Genomic DNA, 20,889 nt, shown 5'->3' with positions numbered 1-20,889 from the left:
TGAAAGATGCGTAAGTTTCACAAGAGAGAAATGTCACATTGGAAGATCAAAATGAGGACAGATATAAAGGCCAACTCTGTGACAGAACCTGTGTTCAAAACCACCAATAGTCCTATCTAGAGTAGGTTCACTACAATTAGTGAGACTGAAGCTAGTTGTGACAATCAAGTTACACTAATTTCTGCTCTGGGTAGATGGGATTTAGTCTTATGGTCTGAAGGCACATAAGGCAGCAAAATTGTTGAAGCTAAGTAGGTTTGGCCAGTATCTGAATTAAGATTGCTCGGTAAACCAAAATGTAGACAGTTTTGAGATCCATTAGAGAACAAAGAGAGGAAACACATTTTTTTTTTGTTTTAAAAAATGCTATTCCAGTGGAATCAAGTATTCAACATACCAATTTGCGGATTTCACATTCTAAATTCTGAATACAGTCCAGTTTCCGCTTACGGCAGCGCTGAGCTGCAATCCGATTCTTACTGCGCCGCCGAACATCATGGATAAATTCTAATTGCTCTGAGGTTAATTTGTGCATCTTTACCATCATCTGGAAATCGTTCCTTGGAAGATCTGTGATTTGATCTACAGGAAATGGAAGTTTCACCTGAGGGAAAAAAAATTAAAAGTCAGACTGCTTGCTGAACAAAGTATTCAATAGGTTCCTTTGGGTACTGCACTTGTATTTCAAACAACATAAGAGTGACAACTTCACCAATATAATAGTCTCACTTATCCAACATAAACGGGCCGGCAGAACGTTGGATAAGTGAAAATGTTGGATAATAAGGAGGGATTAAGGAAAATACTATTTTCCTTTATCCCTCCTTGCAGGCGGGACACTGTACCTGACGGGAAAAGTCTGCACTGGCTGCGTTTTGTACCCCCCAGAAGGCGCCTGGGGCACAGAGGGGCCCACAGCACATGGCTGCCTAGAGAAACAGCAATGCGCAGCAGGCCTCTCTGTGCACCGAGTGCCCCCAGGGAGCTGCAAGACACAGCCGGTGCAGGCCAGACGCTGCGCCTGAAGAGAAACGTCTGTGCTAGCCATGTCTCACCCCTTCTGGTGGGCATCTGGTGCACAGAGAGGCCTGCTACATGTTGCGGCCTGGAGAAACAGCTGTGGATCTGGGCAGGAGGCAGACTGTGTTGGATAATACAGAATGTTGGATGAGCGAAGGTTGGATAAGCGAAAATCTATTGTACTAACTGCTAAATCATGTTGAATTTAAGTATTCTACGTTGATCTTCCACCAGTGTATTAAACAAAGTAACACTAGGAACACAAACTCTGACTCTACATAAAATAATCTATAAATAAAAAATCACTTTCTTCAAAATATAAACTTTATTTGTAAGGAATTTTGAAAATGCGCGGAGAGTAAAAGTTGGGCACTAATTGTAAAATCAGGATTACTTATAGTCTTGACTGAAGCAAGATGTTTCAATTATTTTAGCCTGGAGGAAACCAGTGCAGAAAAATTGTTACATCTAATCCTCAAGAACTGTTTTTTAATCACAATCTCTCATAAAACCCCTAACATACTCTTGCAACCCCCCCCCCTCACACATTATTCACACTCCTAGTCTGTTCACAGCTTTTACATCTCTTCTCAGCCTCAAATTGTCAAAGTATTTAACAAGACAACTAATGCAAACGAACCCTTTTATGATTGAAATGTTAGCAAGGACCCCAAAATTCTTCTAGTGAGGCCCAGCTCACTAGGAGGGAGGAAAGGTTTCCTAACAAGCATTAGCTACAACAGCTAATGCAAGTGATCATGCTCAGAAAAATAATGCTGGAATACAAATCTTCAGACCCTCATTATGACATTCATGACTTTCAGGCTCTCTTGAGCTTCTAGGGACATCTGGCTTGCTACTGTTGAAAACACAACACTAGATTCAAATTATTTTGGAATGATCCAGTAGTCTTTGTGGACTTCAGCCATAATGGAACAATGGACTTCTGTGGTATCCTGCTGTCTTTGCCTCTTTGCAATCACAACTCTGGAATAATGTGTTGTCGAATTCTGGAATACATTTTGGTTTGTGTGTCAGTGTCCCTTATGGCCACAAGATGGTGCTATGTATGTATGAAACACACCAACCATGTTTAGATAAGGTAGCATGGGAATGAAATCCAGTTCATATGCTCTTGCTCTTTACAGAAGCCTCTTCCATTCTCTTATGCATATGGCCACCCTGCTAAGAATACAGAAGTGCAAGCTGTGATCTGTGAAGCTAGGTCAACACCGATCTTTATGCAGCTTATGTTATAGACTAGATGTAGCATCTTAAAATTAATCCCAAATGCCTAACAGAATGGAGCTGAGGAACGTATGGCCCTGGAGATGTTTTGGACCCATTTCCCACAGTCTGATGCCACAGACCCTGTTGGGCAATCTAAAACAACTGGAAGGCCAAATCCCCAACGTCCACAGTCAAAATCCAAAACACCTGGAGTTCAATCTTCTGTCTATCATTTTTATAGGGCAGGGGTGTCAAAATTAATTTTCACTGAGGGCAGCATCAGCTTCAAAGGGTCATCTGCAATCGCAAAACTTTAAAAATGTAACTATGTTGCTCCTTGCATTGAAAGCCTCATTGGCCACATAAAATGCCATGGTGGGTCAGATTTGGCCATGGGACTTGACATATGTGTTATAGGGGGTCCTTTAAGCTAGCATATCAAACCAAGAGCAATTGTAATAATAGCTACTTTAGCATTTAAAAACACTCTTTTAAGAATCTTCAGGCTCATCCTGTTTATATTTTGGTGTGGTTTTCAAAAGGGGAATGTGGGTGAAAAGTGTGTGTGGATTCTAGAAGAGGCCCTGGAAGGGGTAAGCAGCACTTTCTGTTCACTCATTCATTCGCGACAGATGCTCAAATTTCCTACATGGATAGGAAAACAAATAATAATGCTTCCTTCCTACCGTTGAAGTCACAGAACCTACCCTACACTGCATCTACTCTTGGTCATCTCTCATATAAATGAAAATAACAAAGCTTCTCTCTCTCTCTCAGTGTCTTACTCTCTCTTGCTCTCCCCTTACCACTGCAGCCCAGACCCATAATACAGTTATAAGAATGACAGCCTTTTATTTTAATTAGCAAGGTATGTTTACAACATATAATCAATTCTGGAGACTGAATTAGAAAAAGTTATTGTTTGGGCATGCATGTACTGCTGTTCAATTGATAGGTACTGTATACTAAAATTACAGATTTTGAAATTGTTTTCAGTAACACTGAAATTCTGCACCAGGGAATGCTACCCCTACAAAGCTCCAAACACAAACATCCCTTTTCTTTCTATCCTTGATGGCTAGAAAGATTTCCCAATGGTAAACAGTTTCGACCTCAATCGTGAGTAAAAACGTTTAGAAGACAGGAGCAGGTTCATTTGTTACAAAACAACTGGACAAAATGCAACTGCACAGTTTGCTTCATATCTCTGATCCTACAAAAGCCAGACATGTGCTTTAAAGAAAAACAAAACAGCAAACAATTTGGGTTGGCTAATGGTGCAATTGGACACTAGGTGGTATAACTGGACTCTGGGCAAAACCCAGTCAACCATGTGTTTTGGCAACACTAAATTTCACTCAAACATTTGTGAAGTCCAATGATGGCACCATATCAAAACATATAATAGTATAGGTCTCTTTGTGTTGCATGAAAAACAAATAAAACGCTGCCAAATAAAACAATGCTTTGAATAAATACACAAAAGCTGACCTTAGATATGGTGATGTGGACTTTTAGGCTTGCAGATTATAAACTAGCGATACTGATAAGAATATGTCCCTTTGGACTATAAACACAGCACTTTAGACCAGTGATGGGAAAATATTCTCCTTGAACTGCAATTCTCACATTCTTTGACATTGGCTATGCTGATAAGGAATGCTGGGAGTTGCAGTTCAAGCTATAGAGAGCCATACAATTTCCATTTGTGTTTTGGAACATGAAAAATGCATGTGTAGGTGGTCTCACGTAAGATTACAGTAAATTCAAACATATGATAAGGTGCTTATAGTAATATTTGAATTGTGTCATAAATCCAGTTAGCACTTGAAATGGTAAATCCCTGATAGTTCCAAAAATCGAACATTTGGTTTTAAAACAGTGGTTCCCAATCGCTGGCTTCTCAGATTTTGGGCAACCCCAAGAATTTGCTATGATGGCTAGAACTAGGTTAAAGTAAAAAAAACATGGAGGGCCAAAGTTGAGAACCGCTCGGTTAAAACTTGAGCTATAGAATGTAGCATTTCAGCATGTAATAGTTGCCACTGTATAATAGGTGTACAGTGTTCCCTCACTTATCGCTGGGGTTAGGTTCCAGGACCACCCGCAATAAGTGAAAATCCGCGAAGTAGGGACGCTATATTTACTTTAATACTTATATATTATTTTAGTAGTTATACACTATTTTAAGTCTTTATCAACCAATCGTGTGTTGATAAATCGCATCCTTCTCCTCCTGTTGCCGCTTGCCTCCTTTTCTCTCCCTTTGGCTTCTCCTTCCTCCCATCCTTAGGCTGTAAATTGTAATTTTTTATGATTTATAATAGTCTTTTAGAGTTTATTGAAAATCGTGAAAGAGCGAATCCATGAAAGGTAAACCGCAAAGTAGTGAGGGAACACTGTACCTCATCTTTTCAAGTTGCAAAATTGGCTTCTTTTCTTTCCTGTGCCTTGCAAGCCACAGCAATGCATTGCTGGTGGACAACCTGTGCAGTCTAGCCCGTGCAGGAAGAATTTAGATGTAGGATCACCCTAAATCTGAAATGACTTGAAGGAACACAACAACAAGAACAATCCTAATTAACTTGACTATCTCATGAGCCAAAAGCAGGCCCACACTTCCCAATGAAATACTGGTAAGTTTATGTTGGCTAAAATTGTTCTTCATTTTAAATATTGTATTTTTCTTTCATGTTTTTTTTGCACAAAAATAAGATATGTGCAGTGTCCATAGGAATTTGTTCTCCCCCCACCCCCAAACTATAGTCTGGTCTCCCAACAGCCTGGAGAACTGTGAACCAGTCCTCAGCCACAAGTCCAGATACCAACTTTGCCCACACATTGACTCAGGAAACGTCATAACAAGCAGCAATCATACCAACTCCAATATTAGAAGTACTTTCACCTGTTCATAATGTTACCTATGCCACCCTCTGTCAATAATGCCCTTGCAATATATATATGATCAGAAAGAGAATTAAACAGAATTAACTAGGAGGTTAAGATCTCCAGAGAAGGCCCTACTCTTGGTCCTTTGCAAGTGCAATTGGTGGGGATGAGGGACAGGGCCTTCTTGGTTGCCTCTTGGCTATGGAACTCCCTCCCCAGAGAAATTAGATCAGCTCCCTCCCTCCTAACCTTCAGAAAGAAATGGAAGACATGGCAGTGGGACCAAGCCTTTGGATAGCAATGCAGAGCAATAAGGGAAGATAGAATATGTGCAATCATGACTGGAACACCTTTTGACTAAGATATCGGATTATGTGGTTCTTGATAAGAGTTGGTTTTAATGTTTCATGTTTTTAATCTTATGTTTTAATGTACCTGTTCATTTTATTATATGTCTGTTTAATGTTTTATGGCATCGAATTGTTGCCTATCGTAAGGCCACTCTGAGTCCCCTTCGGGGTGAGAAGGGCGGGATATAAATATTGTAAATAAATAGGAGCCCCCGATGGCGTAGTGGACTAAAGCCTCGTGACTTGAAGGTTGGGTTGTTGACCTGAAAGCTGCCAGGTTCAAATCCCACCCGGGGAGAGCGTGGATGAGCTCCCTCTTTCAGCTCCAGCTCCATGCGGGGACATGAGAGAAGCCTCCCACAAGGATGGTAAAAACATCAAAACATCCAGGCGTCCCCTGGGCAACGTCCTTGCAGACGGCCAATTCTCTGAATCCAGAAGCGACTCAAGTTGCTCCTGACACAAAACAAACAAACAAACAAATAAATAAATTAGAATATACCCACAAAGTCCAGACCATCAATAGTGGGTGAAATGGAGACTATGGTTTTCTGGAACACTACACATATGATACTCCTTGAAGAACTGGAGTTTGTGGATGTGCTTTGACAGTGGGTTGAGCAGAGACAACAGTTTCCAGGCACACTACACATATTATATTAAAATCTATATATATAAAAGAGTGATGGCATCACGGCGACCCACAAAACAACAAAAGTACAGGCCCCCCAACCTCGAAATTTGACAACACAACCCATCACCCACGCCTCAGGGTTGATACAACAAAAAGAAAAGAAAAATAAAGTCCTAATTAGAGGGAGAGCAATAATTGTTTTTATCCAATTGCTGCCAGTTTAGAGGGCTAATCTCTGCCCACTTGGTCGCCTAGCAACCAATTCAGCCAAAGGACAGCCAGGATTCAGTTAGGGGACAGGCAGATTTAGGCCTCACTTAGGCTTCTTCCACAGATTATCTAATTTGCACTGGATTATATGGCAGTGTAGATTCAAGGCCCTTCTACACAGCTATATAACCCATTTATAATCTTATATTATCTGCTTTGCACTGGATTATCTTGACTCCACACTGCCATATAATCCACTTCAGTGTGCATTTTATACAGCTGTGAAGAAGGGGCCTCATATAATCCAGTTCTAAGCAGATAATTTAAGATTATCAATATACAGTAGAGTCTCACTTATCCAACATAAACAGGCCGGCAGGATAAGTGAATATGTTGGATAATAAGAAGGGATTCAGGAAAAGCCGATTAAACATCAAATTAGGTCATCGTTATACAAATTAAGCACCAAAACATCATATTATACAACAAATTTGACAGAAAAGGTAGTTCCACGCGCAGTAATGTTATGTAGTAATTACAGTAGAGTCTCACTTATCCAACATAAACAGGCCGGCAGGATAAGTGAATATGTTGGATAATAAGAAGGGATTCAGGAAAAGCCGATTAAACATCAAATTAGGTCATCGTTATACAAATTAAGCACCAAAACATCATATTATACAACAAATTTGACAGAAAAGGTAGTTCCACGCGCAGTAATGTTATGTAGTAATTACAGTAGAGTCTCACTTATCCAACACTCGCTTATCCAATGTTCTGGATTATCCAACGCATTTTTGTAGTCAATGTTTTCAATATATCGTGATATTTTGGTGTTAAATTCATAAATACAGTAATTACTACATAGCATTACTGCGTATTGAACTACTTTTTCTGTCAAATTTGTTGCATAACATGATGTTTTGGTGTTTCATTTGTAAAATCATAACCTAATTTGATATTTAATAGGCTTTTCCTCAATGCCTCCTTATTATCCAACATATTCGCTTATCCAACATTCTGCCGGCCCGTTTATGTTGGATAAGTGAGACTCTACTGTACTGTATTTTCAAATTTACCACTAAAATATCACAATGAATTTAAAACACCGACTACAAAAACATTGATTATGAAAAGGCAGACTGCGTTGGATAATCCAGAACATTGTATAAGCAAATGTTGGATAAGTGAGATTCTACTTTGATATGAAATAATTTCTGGGATAGAATAATGCAGAACAATATAATCTCTAAAACCAGGACAGTAAATAAAGAAATAAAGAAAGAAAGTAAATAAAGCAGTGAAATTGGAAATTCCACAAAGGAAACAATCAGGGCCAGCTAACACCTCCCAAGAAAGGATTCTTCCAGAAAGGAAGCTGAGAAGGCAGTGAAGCACTGTGTATTACCAAAGTCATTATTATTACTATCATTATTATTATTATTATTATTATTATTATTATTATTGTGTTGCGGTCAACCGTGAAAATGAATACAATCTGGCTCCAAGTATTCAAAAACACTAAAATCAGAATATATAAAAATTAATGTGGTATAATAAAACAGAACAATACAATCTCTAAAATCAGAACACTAAATAAAGAACAACACTCTGAAAACAAGGGAATTCCACACAGGAAACAATCAGGGCCAGCTAACACCTCCCAACAAAGTATTCCCATCATCAAAGACTGGCAAATCCTCTGTTTTCTTAGGGCCACAGACATTAGAAGCACATAAAATATCGCAAACAACACCACTCTGAAAACAAGGGAATTCCAGACAGGAAACAATCAGGGCCAGCTAACACCTCCCAACAAAAAATTCACTCAGGGAGGAAACAGCCAGGCTTTAAAGCTGCAAGGCCATTACATCCTAATCATTTTTCCTAATTGCAGCATTCATACTTGCCTCCAAGAGACAAAAAAAATACAAACAAAAAAACAATCAGAAATATTGTATATTCACAACTTTTAGGAAATAATATCCCCTGATGGCGCAGCGTGTTAAAGCGCTGAGCTGCTGAACTTCGGGACCAAAAGGCTGTAGGTTTGAATTGGGGGAGCGGAGAGAGCCCCCATTGTTAGCCCCAGCTTCTGCCAACCCAGAAGTTCAAAAACATGCAAATGTGAGTGCATCAATAGGCACTGCTCCGGTGGGAAGGTAACGCCGCTCCATGCAGTCATCCCACATGACCTTGGAGGAGTCTACGGACAACGCCGGCTCTTCGGCTTAGAAATGGAGATGAGCACCAACCCCCAGAATCAGACATGACTGGACTTAACGTCAGGGGAAAATGTTTACCCTTTACCTTAACTACCACCAATTCCTTAATACTTTATTTCCCATACCACCATACTTCGCCACAGCAACGCGTGGCCGGGCACAGCTAGTATATCATAACGCTAATTTGCAAACCAGCATCATGAAGGCTATATTGGACAGTAAAGCACTTCACTTTTTTGGTTCCCAGCCAACATCATACTATATGCCAATAACTCTCTCATGGAGAGAGTTGAGGCAGAATCTTTCCTCCTGCCTTTATCCCCCAATGACCATGGTTAAAACTGAACTCATTGCCCTATCACCATATCTACAGGTTTTGCATTTCTACTACTATTCATATAGACAACCTGCTTATTGACAGAAAGAAATGTCTGTCTCTTGGCAGGCACTTCACTCCATGCCTCTGATGTAGTACACTTAGTTTATGAAAGTTGGAAGTACCACACAATTGTCATCCCTGTCTTAAATGGTAAGGACAGGTTTAGATTTGCATAGCTCTGCTGATATTAACTGGGTTATTCTGAGACTTGGAGTATTCATTTTCAGTTATTATAGCATATACATGGATGGCTATGTGTAATCCAACTTGACAAAAACACTTTCAGACTGTCACTCATGTGCTCATACCTGGTCTTCCACGTTCTCCATGGGCTGACTAAACTGTTTCACAACATTGCCCCAGAGAAAGAACTCTTTTGAAAAGAGACGTACCAGTCTCAGTTAGGGAGATGCTCTTAAATATAAAATGAAAGACAAGAGGAATAAGATTCCCCTAGATATTAACAGTTCTTGGAAAACAGTCTGCTAATGCTTTCTGCCCTTCTTTAATATTCTCTATAAAGTATTTGCCTTTAAACTGCATTAAGTTGAGATATTACTCATATTGGCTCAGGGAGAATATAATAAAAACATAAGCATCAAGCCAGTGGTTTTGAATTTACCAAAAAAGAAAAAGAAAAAGAAAAGATTTTTGAAATAAGGAGAGGAGGGAGCCTGTCACTATTGAACAAGGAAAAATTCCTATTCTAGGTCAGTGAATAAACTAACAGTTGCTTCTCAAGGGTGCAGTATTTCCAGCATTTTCTAAAATACTGTGGTTAATAGGTATAAGAAGTTGAATGGCTGCACTGAAAGCTTATTAACATATGCCTTTTTCTGCATTCAAGTCTTACTCTTCATTTCATGATCAGGAGCAACAAGAAAAAAAAATATTAAATTGCTAACTCTGCTAAACAATACGTAGCAGCTGTTGAAAAATGTTTGATGCTATGAGACAGATTCCCTCCACCTAATTCCCTCCCACCAAATAAACAAATGTACAAAATGCAAATTAGGTAATGAGTAAAATTCTATTCTTTAATATTATAAAATCCTGCTGACCAAGGGGATGATTTTGTCTTGTTGTGTGCCTTCAAGTTGACTCTAACGACAGCTGGGGGCGCCCCTCCCTCTCCTTCTCTCGAGTTTGGGAGAAGGAGAGGGAGGAAGAAGCGCCCTGCGATAGCTGATGCCTAGCAGTGATCGTGAGGCGCTTCCTACGGGGCGAGGTCTCGCAGAGGGACGTCCCTCTGCGAGACCTCGGCCCAGGCAAGCGCCTTGGCATCGCTCCTGCCTAGGCCTCGCCCTATAGGAGCATTCAGTTATTCGATATGGGGCCCACCCCTTTATCTCGGATAACCGGGGCTCTACTGTACTGGCAACCCTAAGGTGAACTTATTATGGGGCTCTGTTAGATTTATTCTAAAAGGGTTTTCCTTTGCCTTCCTCTGAGACTGAGGCCCCTTCCACACAGCTGATTAAAATCCCACATTTAATGCTTTGAACTGGAATAAATGGCAGTGTGGACTCAAATAACCCATATTGTGGGATTTTCTGCAATAATATTTTGGGTTATATAATAATAATAATAATAATAATAATAATTTTATTCTTATATCCCGCCCCATCTCCCCGGAGGGACTTGGGGCGGCTTACATGGGGCCATGCCCAGACACGACAGCACAAATCAGATAAAACATTAAACTGAGCAGTAAAACTTCAACATGATTAAAATGACTGTGTGGATGGGCCCTGCGAGATGGTTCCTTACCCAAGGTCACCCAGTGGGTTTCCATGGCTAAGCAGGGATCAAACACTTAGTCCAGCACTCAAACCTACACCACACTGACTCTCTGACGTTGACTAACTGCCATATTTCATCACATTGGGTGAAAAACCTTTGTCCATACAATATGAGCTTTCTGAAACACTTCTATGATTTTTGTATCTGAAACACTTCTATGATTTTTTTGTATCTGAAACACTTCTATGATTTTTGTACTTTTCATTCCATTTAAAAAGTTATCTTATTCTTCTACTTGTTATGCCCTTTCTACGCTGTCATGTAATCCAGATTATAAAGCAGATAATCCAGATGATCTGCTTTGAACTGGATTTTATGAGTCTACTCTCCCATATAATCCAGTTCAAATCAGATATCTGGATTTTATATGGCAGTGTAGAAGGGACCTTATATAGCTTACCTAACACAGACATTAAACACACTTGTTCAGTTTCTGGCCTTCTGTATAGTTAACATTCCAACACAATCTACATATTATAGGTTAATAATTGGAGGTTTACTCAACTGAAAGGCTAAAAAAGCCAAAAGCAAAGATAAAACTTTTAACTTATTTAAAAACATGCCAATTCACACAGGGCCAGTGTGTTCAGAAATGAACATCAGGACAAAGATCCTCTCCTGCCGTCGTCCAGGTACTAATATTATTCTTGGATGTAATTCAAGTTTTTTTTTAATGTGGCACAAAATTCCAGCGATGCTCATTGAAAAAAGAGGGCAGACATTACAAGGTTTTGCTTATCTGACAGCAGTGGTGCAACAATTATTCTGCATGGTTTTGCTGTGTCTTCAAATCGTCGCTCTGCATCTACACTGTAGAATAAATGAAGTGGGTTCTTTTAATTTAGACTGTGCCCATGGACCTAGCTCCAAGTATCTAAGCTATACTGGAACAAAAAAGTATCCTTTGTTCCTTTCACTTTTAAGTGTTGTTTAGAATTATAGCAAATCAGTAAGATTCTACAAAGAGCCCAAAAGAGAAATGGCACGAGAGGGCGTAGAGCTGATAACAATGGAAAAACCTGAAGTAACTGTATCACAAGAAGTCACACTTCTTTTGTCCAACCTGGAAGAGGTTAGGTATTGTTAGATAATTAACTTTGACTGAATATCCGCCAGTTCTATCACATATAAGAATAGCCAAGGCAGATTTCTGCCTAAAATTTCAACAAAGTACATGCAGAAGAAAACCATGTAAACTTCTAAGACTGTACAGCTTCAGAATGAATATACTACTGTGCTAGAGTACTCCATACAACTCCCCCCCCCAAAAAAAAGCATTGTTAACACATAAGAGGGAAGGGTCTTCATAACAAGGCTTTATGCCAGGGATCCTAAAACCTTTTAACTGGAGGGTTGGTTCACAGTTCCTTATTCTGTTTGGGGTGGGGCAAATGATAGCATTCCTGTACATACTGCACATATTGTATTTGTACTGCAAAAATATGAAAGCACAATACAAAATTTAAAATTAAGAACAATTTTAACCAACATAAACCTACCAGTATTTCAATTGGAAGTGTGGCCTGCTTTTGGTTGATGGAATAGTCAAGTTAATTAGGATTATTGTTGTTGTGTGCCTTCAAATTGTTTCAGACTTAGGGCTACTCTAAGTCTAAAGTTTAGGGCGAAGGCAGGTAAATGCCTTTGGAGGTCCGCATCCGGCCTGTGAACCTTAATTTGGGGACTGCTGCTTTATGCTATGTGCCATACATACAGTCTTACAAACATTGGCTAGAAATACGTCTTTAAAGTGTCAAGCATTACACTATGTAACAAAATTTGAAAAAAAATCTGTTCCTGGTTTGAAAGTGTTATTTTCTGCTTAATTGTGCGGCATTTACTTTGAAAGTTGAGACTCAATGGGCTATTCACTGAAAAACTATAGCAAAATGTCCTGCAGGATGTCCCGCAAAAACAAGGTTTTTGCAGTTTAATAAACCTTTCCCATGTTTTTTGATAGAACCAATTAGGAAATGACATTTATAACCCAGAACAAAAATTGTGTTACATAGTGTTATCATATATCAGATTCCATTCTCTTTCTTGCTATCAGTAAATCACTATTTAAATAGTTCAAAAACTGCAGTGAAAACAGGTTTAGCATCCCTTATTTGGAATTTTGAAATAAAAATACTAAAAATCCACAACTGTTCACATGGGTGGCTCAGACAATGATACCATAGCTTTCTGGCAAAACCTTGTTTTGTGCACAAAGGTATTAGAAATATCATCTATAAAATTAGCTTTAGGTTAAGAGTATAAGGTGTGAGACATAAATGGATTTTGCCTTTATATTTGTGTCCCATCTCCAAGATATCTAATTATCTATGCATATGCAAACACAGGTATTCCAAAATTGAAAATATCAACATTTTGGGTAAAGGATACTCAATCTGTTAACACAGTTTGTACCAGGTAAAACATACATAAACCTCCAATATGTAAGCTGCTGTAATCATTTCACATCTGGCGATGGGGGCATGACACAGCTCTGATCTTGCCTGCTTGCCGCGAAACATGGAATGGTTGTGCAGGGTGGTGGCTTTAGGGGCTTTACAGTATGTCATTAAAAGGGTATATGGGTCAGCCTAGCTTAAGTCCTCGTGCATATATTTACACTATGCTGGGGGAATATTGGAGTGAGTCCAACAAGAGTTAGCTACTGAACAATACAGTGACTGCAGCATATTTTTCCAAGGCTAAGATGCAAACAGGTTAGAGCATCAAATTAAAAAAAAATGATAAGGGCTCTTGAGTGTGATGCAGAAAGACAAGTGGAAATGAAGGCCCTGCTGGAACAGACCCAGCACATTTTATCCATACATTGGACAACCAGTCATCTTCCATGGGATGCACAACAACAAGGCATGAGGGAAACAGCACCCTCCTGCCTTTGCTCCTGAGAGAAAGGACAAACGTTGCCTGAAGAACCTTTCCAGTTAAATCAGTGGTTCATAACCTGGGGTCCCCAGATGTTTTTGGCCTACAACTCCCAGAAATCCCAGCCAGTTTACCAGCTGTTAGGATTTCTGGGAGTTGAAGGCCAAAAACATCTGGGGAGCCCAGGTTGAGAACCATTGAGTTAAATAATTGTTTCCATCAGCTGCTATCTTTATAGAACAATCAGTACTGTTGCCGATATTCTGTTTTTACTGTTTCTCTTGCCACTTCATGATTCTTTCCTCCTACTAATGTGTGCTACACAAAGTTATCACAGGAGACAGCTGTACATAGAACATCTTTGGGTCTAGGTTACCTACAAGCTTGCCTTCTCCTGCATGATCCGCCCTGGACTCTGAGGACCTCTGGGAGGAGTGTTTAACCAGCTAGAACCCAACTGGTGACCGCCACCCAGAAGACCTTTTCATCATCCACCCCATGACTGTGGAAGGACCTGCCAAAAGAGATCCAACAGCTCATTTAGCTGAAAAACTCAAGACCTCTCTCTTTTGGCAGACCTACTCAGTCAGCTTTAAACTACATTTTATTGGTCTAGTCTTGCGTTATATGTATTTTAATAATGTTGTGTTTTATCGTTCTCTGTTGTAGCCTGCCTCTAGCCACAAGGAAAGACAGGTAGTAAACTGAAATTCATGATAATGATGATGATAATGATGATGATAATTATTAATAATAATATCATTAACTTGCAGCTTCTTTTTACATACTGAGAGAAGCAAAGAGTCAAGAATGTGGGAGAAAGAGAACAGGAATGGCTCATCAGAAATTAATGCCTGTAAGGGCACAGTTCTTTTTAGGTTATAGCCCATGCTTGGCTCTTAAGTTCAGACATTCCCGCTTTTAAGGAATTTCTCATAATTCTTTGGTTCCTGACCTTGAACTTCCTGATACTGTTGGACTGCAACTCCCATAATCCTTGGATAACAATCATACTGGGTGGGATTTTTAGGAGCTGATATGCAACAATATCCAAGAACCTATGATTGAGTACAGTGACATTAATTGCATTATTTCTATTTCAAAGAGGAGAAGATCAAAACAATTTGTTCGTGGACTGAACTAAGTGAGCATTCATACTAGTCTATACTAGTCTAAGTGAGCATTTATACTTTTGTCAATATGCAATACCTGGCTAGACACAGGCAAGCTTATTGGAAGGTAGTAAAGGCACAAGTTAAAGCTCCAGAATGCTATCTATGGATCTAACAGGAGCACTAGAAACTAAAGAAAGAAAAACACCAAAGCTAGACCTTTTCTTCTTTGCAGTTCTCATGTGAATTCTTACACAGGAGCAAGAGAATGATAAACTGTCAACTTGGGCTGGAGAGATGAATAACTTGCTCATTCATTAAATATATGCACCTAGGCATGGGAAAGGGGAAAAAAGGATCTTGATGGTAGGTTTAAAGAGAGAAATGATAAGATAAACAAAAGGTTGCATTAATACTACTGAACAGTAGTACAAAAAGGTCCTCAACCTCTTACAGTACGTTCCAAATCTACTAAAAATATCCCATTCAATTCAGTGGGATGTACTCTTCATTGGTAAGGCTGTAGAGGGCTAAAGACTACCAGTGCAGCTAGTCCAGGCATGGGCAAACTTTGGCCTTCCAGGTATTTTGGACTGTAACTCCAGTTGTTAGGAATTGAAGTCCAAAACACCTGGAGGGCCAAAGTTTGCCCATGCCTGAGCTAGACAGTCTACTCAGAGTACAGGCTGAGCATTTCTTATCCAAAATGCTTGGGATCAGAAAAAGGGTTTGGGATTTTGGAATACCTGTATTTGCATATGCATATAGCATGAGATAGCTTGATGATAGACCCATTGTTCATAAATGGACATGAACTTCATTTATGTTTCACAGCAAATTTATACACAATGAACAAAAGACAGTTTGGGTACACAACCATCAAAAAGCAAATGTGTTACTATCCTACCCATCCATGTGGACAATTTTGAAGTATTTCAGAATTCCGACGAAGGAGTGTTCAACTTATAACATTCAGGCCAGTGAGATTTATTCCCAATTAAATCGGTATAGAATTGGCAGTTATTATTTCCATTAAAAAATTAAGCTGGCCAGGAAGGAAGGTATTTTTCATTATTGAAAGTTGGTTTGCTATAAGATGTAGAGGGCAAAGGGAAATATAGGGAGATGCTACTATCCCAAAATCATGATTTGAAAGGTTCCTTCTTTTAAACTTGGCTATTAATTCGTAGGTGCCCATTTCATGTTTTTTTTAAAAAACATTGCTCCAATAGGTATGGTAATGACCCCACTGAGGAAAGCATCACAGTTTTCTGCTAGTGACAATGTATGCAGATTAAACACCAGAAGAAGCAGAATTTGGAAACTTCTTCTGGCAAGGCTGTCTTAATGTTCCACTATGAACAAGTAACTACTACACATTTTTTCATCAGTTCACTATTTGGAAGGGCCTGATTTCTCACCAATAAGAAAGAGAGTGGAATGGCTAAAAACTTGTGCCTACACATCCATATTCTATATGGACCTTGTTGATTTCATTTTGGATCCTAGCTGGTCTCCTTTCTGTGAAATGTTTGTTTATTATTAGTGCCAGTAAGAGGGTTTTTAAAAAACTGAATGCTGCTGCAACCACAGTATTACTGATGAGAAGCACAATCAGTTAACTGTTGGAAGGTCATATGGCTTTGGGCTAGGAAAGAGATGGAATTCAAGACAGCATGGGCTGATAAAGTATAGATTAACTCTCCGGGGATCCAGATTCTTGTTGTGGTTGTGCTGTGCAAACATGGATCTATCGTTTTGCTTTTGCACTCTCTATTCTCTTTCTCTCTTTCCTCTTAGATGGCCTTTCTTCACTAAAAATACACCACTAAAAAGGCACAATTGAACCAATCGTCAACAGTGGTCACAAATACAGCCTGAAAAAGTTATTTTTGAGACCAAAATTCCTAGAATCTAGTTCTTATAATTTCCCAGGCACAGGTAGCAATCAATTTCATAATGGTGAGATTTGCTTCTGCTTTGGCCTTCCTTTCTTCCCTTTTGTATAGTCGTTTCCCTCTCCTATTCGGTTTTAGAATAAATTTCCTTTTTACAAACCACAGTTAACTCCAAACAGCAATTTGCAACCCATGTTTGGAATCAAGCTGGTAAACTGTGATTTAGGCTAGCTATTCTTAGCAAAATATTGAGAGAGGGCCTAATGCTAACCACAGTACAGTTGACTCTCCATAAGTGTGGGTTTAACTGTTTTTCTAGGAATCTGACATCATCTAGTTCAACTCTATGACAACTTCTTCTGGAAGTTGATCACAGAGTTGCTCTAGAGGACCTAGAAATATTTTCTCTGGCAAAAAAGATGGGGGGTTTATTCATGATTTTTTTAACTTTTGTGGGCTTCCTGAGCTCTAAACCTTAGCTAATGTGGTAGGCTGACTTTAGTTTTAGTATAGAAATGGAGGGGGGAAACCCTGTAAATGAAAGTAGAAGGGGTATGTGAAGAGCCTATGATGCCTATGGGGCACTCCCAATTTTTTAATCACAGCTGGGATATTAAGCAAGTTAAAGTCAAAATTGTACTTTTCTATAAAACAGCATTATATTGCCCCACACATATTTTTGTTGTTTTTTCTCCTATTAGCCTGACACCAGAGTCAATAGCAGATGGGATAAAATTGGTTATTCTCTGTTTCTGTACACAAAGGAGCCCTTTTAAGATAACAATGGGCTTAATGAATGGGTCACAATTAGTGTTAACAGGTGTACTTGCCACAAATCCCTACCTCATGTCCTCTGTCTTGCACAGGACATGACTCACTGTCTGCTTCAGAGAACGATCCAGACTCATCGCTAGAGTTTGTTCCATAGGATGGCTCACATTTTATCTGGGGTCTGACTTGGTTGTACATTCCATCTCCCATCATGTTGGGTTCCTGATGCTCAGCCGCTGAGAATCGAGCTCCTTGGGAACAAGGGGAAGATGAAAACTCACACAGAGGGAGGCTACAGGGAGAATCACCACTGCCATCCTCTGCATAAGAGTAGGAGGAACATGAACTGGAGGTTCTTGTTCTGGTTTCCAGGGGAGGAGAGCGAGGGCAAACTTTAATTGGCACTGGACAGCTGGTATTAGGCCGCATCCGTCCTGAGAGGTGATCAGCTGCCTGTCCGAGGTGAGAATAGGTCTGGCAACTGGGGAGAGATTGGCTACTTCCGGCCCACAGACCTTTTGGCACAGTCTCACTGAGATCTTTGTCTAAGCTGCTCACGCCAGAATATGAATGCACCGAAGGGTTTACTTGGTCACAAACGTTTGAAGAAAAAATAACGCTCCTCCTGTCCACCTCACCCTCCTGCTTGCAGAGACCTTCAACAAAGCCAGGACCCCTGAGAGGCGGTGATTCCACTGTAAAATTGGAAGCATCCTTCTGAACTGTTTGGGAGAGTCCGTAATTCCCCACAAAAGGGACATAATCAGTTTTATGGTCACCCTGAGTTGTCCCCTTGTCGAAAGGGCACGCTGGATTCCTGGCAAAGTGCTGCTGGGAAGTACTGGGGAAGCCAACTAAGTCTATGTTTTTCGTCCGGTTGAAAAAAGAGCTTAGGCAAGAAGAAGAGGAAACACTCTTGGGCCTGTCTGGTCCAGTGGGACTCTGCTGCTTTCGGTCCATTTCAATGTCTCCTTCCTTATCCCTGATGTCAGGCTCATCTCCAGAGAGGCAAAGTGTGATGTTCTCTTCCTCGTTCTCATCACTCCTAGGCTCACTTTTAATTTGCCCTACAACAAGTTCTGGTTTGAGGCCGTCACCAGAACTTTCTTCACTGAATGTGCTTGCGAAACCTGAGGTACTAATGTGTGATGTGTTGTAGACATTCTTGGTACAAGCCAGCTGGTATTTCTTATATCTGGGGTACCGTGTTACTGTTTCCTTATCCAAACCGTCCTTGCCATCATTCAATATGTCAGAGTTGGGCAGCATCCCTTCCTCCTTCTCAGCTTCCGAACTGGCAGATTCAAAGTTAAAGGGCTCTGGGTGCATCCTCTCTCTGGGGCAAGCTATCTTGGAAGTCTCTGACTCCATAGTCTCTTCTTCCTCTTCTCCTTCGGAGTTCTCGTCTTCATGCATCCGCTGACAGGTGCTATCCTTTTTGCACAGGAACAGGCCATCTTCCTTGTTCAGCAGCTGTGTCTGAAGAAAGCTGAAGCAGGAATCCTCCAGGTTGTGCATGCGCAAGAATTCTGCACAGTGGATGACCTCTTGTATGTTTTCTCTGCTGAGTAACAACTTAGCAGTGTAGGCAAACTGTAACAATGGACCAAATCCCCTGGCAGTGACCTGCAAAATAAACAGGGAAATTGCCAACATTACCATCAGCACTGCTATTGTCCCAAGCCCCTCAACTGTAGTTAGATAACCTGACAGCTCTAATGTCCATAAATACTACAATGTATGAGCTAATCTTTCATTAAGTCAGCAGTGAAGCTGCTTCCAATAATTACTGCTGCCTGCCCTATTGCTGTCCATATACTTCATATTACAGAATGGTCTAAACATTATTTCCAACAAATGAGTCAGAAAGCAATGACGTCTTTGGCACTTGCCAAATGACATTCAATCAAGCAACAGATGTTTAATAACCTCATGGATGTGGCTGAGTCTTCAATGGGTGAATAATCCCACCAATTTCATGATATTTCTATAATCTAGTCTGAGTTTACTCTGCGGTCAGAATAAACTATGACAGTTACTATATCCTTTCTTTGCTTTCATGGGCCTGCAGTAGTGTTTCCCAACTTGCTTTCCTCTAGTTTTGCTAGTCTGCAGTCCCACATTGGCTGATGACTGATGGGAGCAGTGGTACAATATACCTAGAGAGGACAGCACTTTGGGAAAAAGCTGCTGTAGAGGTTTCCAAATGAATTGGACCAACATTTGTACAGGTTTTCATTAGAACAATGTCCCCACTGTAGGAATGCAATGAATACTAAAATAGAACTCATAAAAAGTTAGGGATATTAGGGAAAATAGGCAGAACTTACTCTAAGTAAGGGAAACATAAAGACAAGGAAGAGCAAAACTAGGCAACACTCATTAAACAGTGCACAATACCATCCTGCAATGGGGCCTAAGCAACAGCCACTTTTTAGCATAAATTACTTCATGGCTCTTGTAATTGGTGGATCCAACTGACACTTCAAATTATATAAATAAGTGCAACATTAACACATCTCTGCCTACCCTGATTATAGTGTCAATGTGGAGAAATAACAATAAAAGCTTCAACCAAGTAGCTTGACAATGTAGAACATAGTTTATCAATATGGTATGTTGTAATGGCTTCTGGCTGCTTGAATTCACTTTCAGACCCTCTCCTTATCCCCATTTCTGATTTATTACCAGCTGTATTCCAGGGGTTTTCAAGCAGTCTTCCCACAACCATCAGGTAGAAAGGAACACACTTATTTAAAATGAAAGGGAACATGAAACTCAGATAATGTGCAAAATCTTGAATGTTAACCAATATAGGAGAAATATTCAGTTAAGAACTCAGCCAGAATTCTATGGGATGAACAAATTGGTTTTCAGTTCATAATCTTAAGAGGATACACATTGAGATTATGGAGATTTACAATACACGCGGTCGACTGTATTTACTTTTTTACTTACTCTTACTGTGCTTCACCTTTATTTCCCTCATTTAAATATGTTTGCTTTATCTTAAACAGTTGACATTTTCCAAATGCACAGAGGCTGCCACTTCTACTGTGGCCCTTAAAAGTGGGGTCCAAGTTTGTCCAATCACCCATGAAAGGCACTGGCAAAGCAAGAGATTCCTGCACCTCCTTGTACCTCCATGTGCTCACCCCATCTGCTCGGGAGATTGAGGGCTTCCAGAGAGAAATGGTACTAATCTCCTTTCTTCCCAAGAAGGAAAAGTCTGCTTGCACAACTAAATGTTTCCACATCTGACACTGGATCTTACAGCATTTCACAACAATTCTATTAAAGCTTGATCAACTCATGTTATGTTGGGATTTGTTACGATTTCAAATTACAGAACTCAGAGAATAATCAGCATTCAGGGTAGTCATTAAATCTGTTTCTGTTACGTGAGTACAGTACTAATTTGGACACCACAGTGTACTGGATAATTAACTTCTGCTTGGCACAAAATTTACTATGACTACTGCAATTAC

The 20,889-nt window shown here is 39.9% G+C and overlaps 1 protein-coding gene across 7 annotated transcripts in view; it reads right to left on the bottom strand.

Moving 5' to 3' along the window:
- Nucleotides 1-20,889, bottom strand: part of bach2 (BTB domain and CNC homolog 2) — a 252,056-nt gene that overhangs the window by 11,296 nt on the left and 219,871 nt on the right. For all 7 annotated transcript variants that reach the window (XM_062980740.1, XM_062980732.1, XM_062980714.1 and 4 more), the window contains 2 exons: nucleotides 17,474-19,027; nucleotides 398-604 (listed from right to left, as the gene is read on the bottom strand). In XM_062980740.1, coding sequence (XP_062836810.1) covers nucleotides 398-604; nucleotides 17,474-19,027 — 1,761 coding nt within the window. The remainder of the gene's footprint in view (nucleotides 1-397; nucleotides 605-17,473; nucleotides 19,028-20,889) is intronic.

The sequence above is a fragment of the Anolis carolinensis genome, chromosome 1, assembly GCF_035594765.1.
Source record: "Anolis carolinensis isolate JA03-04 chromosome 1, rAnoCar3.1.pri, whole genome shotgun sequence".
Taxonomy (NCBI): domain Eukaryota; kingdom Metazoa; phylum Chordata; class Lepidosauria; order Squamata; family Dactyloidae; genus Anolis; species Anolis carolinensis.
Note: the sequence above shows the minus strand (reverse complement) of the source record. Positions and strands in the feature narration are given on the sequence as shown.